Raw genomic sequence first — 8,428 nt, 5'->3', positions numbered from 1 at the left:
CTTTGTTGACTTTTGTCTTGTTTTGTATAAAGTTTGACCAGGTCAAATTATTGTGTGCATTATTATCCATTCATCCATAATTCACGTTATTATTTGTTTTGTAAAGATAATAATTAATATCATTATTTTATGTAATGAAACGTAAGATGTGTATTTTAAAAAAAAATAAATGACATCATTGATTGTTGCTTGATGGAAGGAAAATTTAATACGAGCCCAGCAGGTACATCTTCTGTATCATTTCTTGAAAATTTTAATACATGCCGAGCAGGTACATCTTCAGTAGTATTTGTAAAGACCATCAAAATTTCAAGCCCACGACCACACGCCGATCTGCATAATGTAGGGGGTCCAATCACCATCATGACAGCTAGTGACCATCATCATATTGATGCCTAGGCACATAATTGTTTAAAATGCATTAGACTAATATGTATACGAACATATCTTTTATAAATAATGCTCGCCACATATTCATTTACTTTCTGCCAGTAACTACCCGAACCCCTCATGTATTTAACTTAGGTAAACCATTTGCAGTTTATTGTGTGGTTACACATCAGAAATTATCCATGATCGTCACACCTTCCTGATGCTCTTTCCGTACTCTTTCCTTATTTCCCACAGCTGCTCCCCAACTTCCTTCATGGTCGGGCGGTCATCCCGTGTTGGAGCAGCACATTGGAACGCCAAGCTAAGGAGCTTCTCAAGCACCTCATCATCAACGTGGTCCTCCAGCAATGGATCCAATATCTCTCTTATGTTTCCTTCATTAAATTTCTTGAAAGTCTGCATTCCCAGCACAAAGGAAAAGTCTCTCAGTTATTCAGGATGCCATGATAGTGAAACTGTCAAAACAGATAAATAATGCCATTACTAAGCCAGAAATATCGAAAAGGGAAAAGGTCAACTTTTAACCCCTTAATTCATTCAGTTTATTTTGCAACCCCAAACTCTCAAAACTGGACTTATCCCACCAAGACCGCTCTGAAGCTGAGTCACATGAAAAAAGGATGGTCTTTTATGTTCACAATATCAAAGAAGCATGTCCCTTCACTTCAACCAAACCATTATAAACTGATAATTTAATGCTAGTGTTTTATTTTAGATCAATTTCAAACCTTGTATAAGCATAGATTCTAGCAATATAGAAAATGAAAGAAGTTGCCTATACATACCCATCTGATAGTTATCCTCTCTTCAGGAGTTCGCTTCAGCTCTACGGGTCGGCGAGCAGAAAGAATCTCCACAAGCAATATGCCAAAGGAGAAGACATCACTCTTTGGAGTTAGCTGGTATGTTCTCAGGTATTCAGGATCCAGGTACCCAGCTGTGCCTTTCACTTTTGTTGATATGTGCGTCTTCTCCGTGTCACTAGGGCCACTCCTTGCAAATCCAAAGTCAGACACTTTTGCCCGGTAGCTATCCGTCAGTAGTATATTTGATGATTTCACATCGCGGTGAATTATCGTCTTCTCTGTTTACAGTGTAGAATTTCTTAGTCCCTTTCATGAATATCACAAAAGCAAAATTTATTTGAAATAAAAAATTGTTGGTACTATTTGACATCACCAGTGCCACAAATTTCAAAAATATGCTATCGTTTAGTCAGCATAATACAACCAACACTCATGGAATCTAATGTTTTTTTTCTGAACTAAATGTTCTAAATCTCTCATCAAAAGAACTAGCCATTCCAATATCAAATAACTGGGCAACGATAATGACATTTGTAACAGAAATGCTACTCCATCTGTTAGCCCATTTCTGAGGCAAAATAGTGGAAAATATAATAATATAATGAAAATATAGATCACATCGCATCAGTATTTATGTAATTAAGCATGTAGTCAGTGGAAAGCCTACCCGCATACAGATGGAGATAAGTAAGTGCATGAGCAACATCGATTGCAATTTCTAGGCGCTGATTAAAATCCAGGACTCTGCCATGCTGACCTGCAGAATGGAGTAATACATGTCATATACAAGGCTCTTAAAATGGACTGAGGTGAAAAAAAAACAAAATGGAAAGCACAAGCTCTCAAAATGGACTGAGAAGTGAAGAAAACATAAAGGGGAGCACAATTTACCATCGAGATGTTCTCTTAGAGTGCCATTTGGAACATACTCAGTGATGATAATACGCTCATTTCCTTTGTCAGTAAAGCCCAGTAACCTCACCAAATTTCGGTGGTCTATCTTGGCAAGCAAGTCTACTTCATTGCTAAACTCATCCCTAGGACCAGCAAATTGATCCTGTAATTTACAGCAGAGCATGTTATGCATAGCACAGCAGAAAAGAAAACAGTAAACAAAGGAAAAGAAAATTTGAACTTTATTCATTGTTGCCAGAGTTAGACAAACTACCAAAACTCTATGAACTATTTAGCTGGCTACAAATAAAAGTCATACAAAGTTCTAAATTTAACAAAATATAATGCAATAAACATGAACAAACAGCATATTTTGATGAGGAATAGAACTAACTTAATATAGTGAAAAAAGACATGGACAAGAATAAACAATGCAATTTAAGTAAAACAAGCAATAAGACATGAAATAAAATTGGACTACCTTTTTAGCCCTCTTGACTGCAACAACAGTGCCATTTGGCAAGACAGCCCTGTAGACCATCCCAAATCCTCCTTCACCTAACTTAAAGGAAGGTGAGAAATTCTGAGTTGCCCTGAGGATCTGCTGGATGCTTAAGTTGACAGATCCAACTCTAGCTACTTGTGGAGATGGTGCAAATCTCGAAGGACTTGGAGGTATTCGATGCGGAGTTGGTGGCACTTTCTCAGATGACATGCTTACTTCATAAGACGAAACTGATTCAACTGAAAAGATCAATAGACATAACTCGTCTGTTCAATGTTCCAATATTGTTACAGTGCTATATAATAGATATATAATGTCACTGGTGTCCCTTGTTCAAGATTGATATTGCAAATAATAGAACAAAATGAGCCATGCAGTGCACTTCAGAACCGAGACAATAACATCAAAGCTTACATGGTTTACAGAATCAGCAAATTGGCAAACCAGAACAGAGCTTGTCCTGTTTGTTACCTTTGTTACCAACAATCATATCAATTTCAAGAAACTAACTACATGCCACCTCATCCAAATCAACCACTGAGTTGAACAAGAGTATAAAGATGGACTACCAAAAATGGGCATACTAGTTGAACTGATGAAGGAGTTTTGGCTGGTAACTGTAAAACTCACTTATCTTGAAAAATGGAAAAGACATAAAATAATTATGAGTTAGTTTGATCTCCATTTATAGGATGGCTAGGATCCGCGAGCGGAAGACAAGGGACATCAACCAAATCAAATGCATTAAGGATGGGACAGATCGACTGCTAGTAAAGGATGAGGAGATCATAGATAGATGGAGAGAGTACTTCGACAAGTTGTTTAATGGGGAGAGTGAGGGCCCTACCCTTGAGTTAGATGACTCTTTTGACGATACCAACAGACGTTTTGTGAGGAGAATTCAGGAGGTAGAGATCGGGGAGGCTTTAAAGAGGATGAAGGGAGGTAAATCGATGGGCCGTGATGGTATCCCCATTGAGGTGTGGAGATGCCTAGGAGATAGAGCAATAGTATGGTTAACTAAGCTTTTTAATCTCATTTTTCGGTCAAACAAGATGCCGGAAGAATGGAGAAGTATATTAGTACCTATCTTCAAAAACAAGGGTGATGTTCAAAGTTGTACTAACTACCGTGGGATTAAGCTGATGAGCCATACGATGAAGCTTTGGGAGAGGGTTATCGAGCATCGCCTAAGAAGAGTGACAAGTGTGACCCAAAACCAATTTGGGTTCATGCCTGGAAGGTCAACCATGGAGGCGATTTTCTTAATACGACAATTAATGGAGAGATATAGGGAACAGAAGAAGGACTTCACATGGTCTTCATTGACCTTGAGAAGGCATATGACAAAATACCGAGAAATGTCATGTGGTGGGCCTTGGAGAAGCACAAAGTCCCAACTAAGTACATTACCCTCATTAAGGATATGTACAAGGATGCGACGACGTTTGTCCGGACATGTGATGGCAACACCACTGACTTTCCTATTAACATAGGCCTACACCAGGGGTCAGCATTGAGCCCTTATTTATTTACTTTAGTGATGGATGAGGTCACAAGGGATATACAAGGTGAGATCCCTTGGTGTATGCTCTTTGCTGATGATGTGATGCTAGTTGACGAGAGTAGGGCAGTGGTTAAAAGTTAGAGCTGTGGAGACGCACATTAGAGTCGAAAGAGTTCAGACTTAGTAGGACCAAGACCGAGTACATGATGTGCGATTTCAGCGCGACTAGGCATGAGGGGGGAGACGTTAGTCTAAATGGACAAGTGGTGGTTCAGAAGGATACTTTTCGGTATTTAGGATCGGTGCTACAAAAGGATGGCGATATTGATGAAGATGTTAGGCATAGAATTTCAGCTGGCTGGTTGAAATTGCGGCAAGCATCTGGCATCCTTTGTGACAAAAGGGTGCCACAAAAGCTAAAATGCAAATTCTATAGGACAGCAATTCGTCCGGCGATGCTATACGGTGCTGAATGTTGGCCTACAAAAAGACGACATGTCCAGCAACTGAGTGTAGCAGATATGCGGATGTTGCGGTGGTTTTGAGGGCACACAAAGAGGGATAGAGTCCGGAACGAAATTATTCGGGATAGGGTCGGAGTGGCACCAATTGAGGAGAAACTTACCCAGCATCGACTGAGATGGTTTGGACATGTCCAACGAAGGCCTCCTGAGGCGCCGGTGCGTAATGGGGTTCTTGAGCGGATCGATAATGTAAAGAGGGGTAGAGGTAGACCTAAACTGACGTGGGATGAGTCGGTTAAGAGAGACCTTAAGGATTGGAATATCTCTAAAGAGATAGCTTTGGATAGGAGCGCTTGGAGACTAGCTATCAATGTGCCTGAACCTTGAACTTATTTCTTTCGGGTTTCATCTCTAGCCTACCCCAACTTGCTTGGGAAAAAAGTCTATGTTGTTGTTGTTGTGGTTGTATACCTATGCAGGCAGAGTGAGTTATCCCGATATCTGTAAAATGTAAGCAGCAGCTGTTGAAGTTATTATACCCTGGTTTTCCATTCACTATCATATTTCTCAATTCCTGATAAACATGACAGTGCGCTTAAATTTTGCAACAACTTCATAAGAGAGAGAACCATTTGTCAAATAACAATAGCACCATCAGGACTAATTCCTAATCGACATGAAGGGAAAGACAGTAGAAAAAGCTAAATGGGTGAAATTAAATTCTAAACGTACACCAGTTTAAATTTTTCAAGAAATTTTGTCATAGTGTTTTATTTCCTAATGTAGCACAAGACAACTGCATGAAAACGACAAGTGACCTCGACAACATTAAATTCAAGTTTCCCTAATTCATCAGGACTCGCCGCAGACCACACTCAAACACCCCTTCAGAAGATAATAAGAACTTTTTGGGAGGGTGTCAGTGTGACTGTGATGTATCTAAGGGGGTGCTACAGCCCCTTTATATCTGTAAGATTAGGGGAGTTAAACTCCCCTGCCTTTTCTTCTTAATGTATTGATGCACGGTTCTCCTGCACGTTCGAGAAAAAAGGGTAGCAGAAAACCGGAACCCATTTAGAGAAGCGCAGATAAGACCAACTCACTTGTATTGCGCTGAATACTTGCAGCATCATTCCTACTGGCTTCTTTTCTTTCAGCATGGAAGCATGGAAACATGAGACCACAGCATAGAAGAATCACACCGGGGAAAGCAAGGAGGTGATCATCATTTTCTGAAGAATCACTGGTGTCCTGATTATTTTCATGCAAGCTCAAACCTCCACATGGGTCATAATCCTTTCTCGAGCTATTATCTGTGGACTGCCTCAACAGCTTCCTTGGGACATTTTGATGTGAAGTTGCTACAAGTGACAACAAACCAAATGAGGAGAAATGACTGAATAAAGTTTTTTTTATCTGCATGTTACACTTAAAATGTGAAGCCACATAAAAAAATTAAAAAATAATGTTGAGGAAGATCAGAATGCAGATGTTGAATGAGGGTACAATAAAACTATCACTTCGTCCCTCTCATAATTTAATCTTTAATAGGACATTTAGAAAAATATCTCATTACATTCACCATCCTAATTTACTTTCCAAACAAAGACCCATACCAGAAGGTACAAATGGGAACTATTGTTAGGTGGGATTAAACCCCACTGGCCATTTTAACAGAACGAACACTGCCACAAAATGACCTTACATTCCAAATATTGTTCCAGAGATACAGTACACATCAGAGGCATATCTCCTTTATTACACGTCCTAAGTGAAATAATTGATGCAGGTGCAAACTCCAATTTGCACAGTTATGTACTACAGTAAGGCAGCAATTGCTCAATTATTATCTGACTTAAGCACCTAGGAGGAACCAAGAACCAACTTACCGTGGCTGGATTCGCTCCCTTCACCACAGTACTGCTTAACCGCAACCCTCCACGCATCTGACACCTCGCCACAGCGGAGGCAACCACTCCGAAAGTAGAAGCGGAGCTTCTGGCAGGCAAGAACGCTGTCTTGCACCAGAACCCCATTGACCGACAGGTTGACGAGCCCATCAGAGGCATCCAAGACGACAAATTGGTCATCTCTACAAGCAGCTCGCGAAAGCGCAGGCTCAGAAACGAAAGCAAGAGCCGGAGGCGAGCAGCACAGGAGGAGGACGGAGAGAGCAGGTAGAAGAGCCGAAGGAGACATCGGTGCTGACTACTGAGAATGGATTTGACCTTACAACTCACAACGATCTCATCTACCTGCTGGTGAGGGAGGCGGGGCTTCCTGGTGGGCGCTGCAGGGCGGGAGCAGGCAGGAGCTGCGGCGCTTTCTGGAGGCCGCTGCCTGGTGCCTGCTGCAGACAGGCGGGAGCTGCAGCCAGGGAGCCGCCTGGCGGATGCGGCAGGGACAGGGGCGACCGGCCTCTGCTGCGAGGAGGAGACCGCCGCCGGCCGGTCGCAGGGAGGAGGGGCCGCCCAAATCCAGGCAAGAGCAGCGGAGCACGAGCGACGGAGCGGAGCAGGTGGGGAGGAAGGAGAGAAGAAAAAAAAATGGAAGGAGGTTATCCTTGGAGAGGGAGGAGACGAGGGTGGTCAAGGACTCCCCGCGGAGTAGAGGGGTGGAGGAGGGTGGTGGGAACTGGCGCCGCCGGTTGGCTGGTTGCGCAGCGGTCTGTCGGTCACTGCCGTGTGGGCCCATATATGCAGCCAAAGTAGTATGGTGACTGCGTGTAGTGCTTTCCAATTCATTTTCTCCTGACAAATAATGAGAGCATGGTCCAATATCAGTCAGCCTGTTCGGCTTAGACTGAACTCACCAGCCTATCCATCCCACCTCACATCCCGCCTCCTATTTCAAACTCCACACTGCAAACAGTACATGCTACAGTGCAGAACAGTGAAAAGAACGTCCACGTCAGCCTCCCACCTCCCTCCCACCGCCTGCTGGTGAGTTCAGACTTAGCATGCTGGAGCTAGTTGGCTGGAGCGAGAACCGCCCAGCTCCGTCGGTCCCTCGCGCCTAAAGATGGCTAGGGGTAAAATCTGTGGGGATATCAATTTCATAAATTCGTAGCCGCATACTAAAATCCGTGCCTATGCCTGTTCTCGCAACCCGCTACAAGTAGGAAACAGTGCTCGTACCTGCTATGCGTGAATACCCGCATACCATACTCATGGTATGCCCGTATACCCGCAAGTTTTAGAAAATCAAGCACACAAGCACATTTTAATATATGTAAATATTAATATGTCAATAAATGTGCCTCTATATCACACTAATAAATTATAAGCCAATAAGCAACATGTCAACATTATTTATTTGAGGAAGAGGCAAGAGGCATTTGAAAAGATTAAGCAATATTTGTCTTCACCACCAGTACTCAAAGCGACAGAGAGTGATTTCTTTTAAGCTTTATATGGCAGCGGAAGACAAAATTATTGGAGTTAGTTTGACTCAAGAGACTGAAGGTAAAGAGTATATTATCACTTACATAAGCCGATGACTTATTTATGTGGAGACAAGGTATATTTTCATTGAAAATTTGAGTTTGTCTCTCTATTATGTTTGTATCAAATTGAGGCATTATCTACTATCTAGTACTTGCATAGTGGTATCTAGTACTTGCATAGTACTGATTACTATCCTTGGGTGTGTCAAATCTTGGAAAGATAATCTTGTGGAACATCTTACGGGCGTGCTTTGCATCTGTGGGCCTGTATGGCATGGTTTCGATCAATTTGAAGACGTAATCTACGGCGACCAAGATAGCATCCTTGGAATCTTACGAAAGGTCTCATATAGTCAATGCCCCACACGTCGAAAAGTTCGACTTGAAGGTTATAAGTTAGGGGCATCGCGTTGC

At 42.1% G+C, this 8,428-nt stretch overlaps 1 protein-coding gene across 3 annotated transcripts; it reads right to left on the bottom strand.

Moving 5' to 3' along the window:
* Positions 1-219: 219 nt before the first annotated feature.
* LOC120639694 (calmodulin-binding receptor-like cytoplasmic kinase 3) lies at positions 220-7,135 on the bottom strand. 3 transcript variants are annotated; one of them, XM_039915572.1, is made up of 8 exons: positions 6,825-7,126; positions 6,459-6,661; positions 5,673-5,930; positions 2,575-2,837; positions 2,091-2,256; positions 1,867-1,959; positions 1,179-1,477; positions 220-789 (listed from the first exon to the last, which is right to left on the bottom strand). In XM_039915572.1, the coding sequence occupies exons 3-8, from the start codon at positions 5,743-5,745 to the stop codon at positions 580-582; spliced, it is 1,104 nt and encodes a 367-aa protein (XP_039771506.1). In that variant the 5' UTR covers positions 5,746-5,930; positions 6,459-6,661; positions 6,825-7,126; the 3' UTR covers positions 220-579. The 3 variants fall into 3 exon arrangements, with proteins under 3 accessions (XP_039771506.1, XP_039771504.1, XP_039771505.1); XM_039915570.1 differs by having other exon boundaries at positions 6,459-7,135; XM_039915571.1 differs by having other exon boundaries at positions 1,867-1,956; positions 6,459-7,132.
* Positions 7,136-8,428: the final 1,293 nt, after the last annotated feature.

This window comes from Panicum virgatum, chromosome 7K (assembly GCF_016808335.1).
Source record: "Panicum virgatum strain AP13 chromosome 7K, P.virgatum_v5, whole genome shotgun sequence".
NCBI lineage: Eukaryota > Viridiplantae > Streptophyta > Magnoliopsida > Poales > Poaceae > Panicum > Panicum virgatum.
This window is presented reverse-complemented; position numbering and strand designations above follow the sequence as displayed.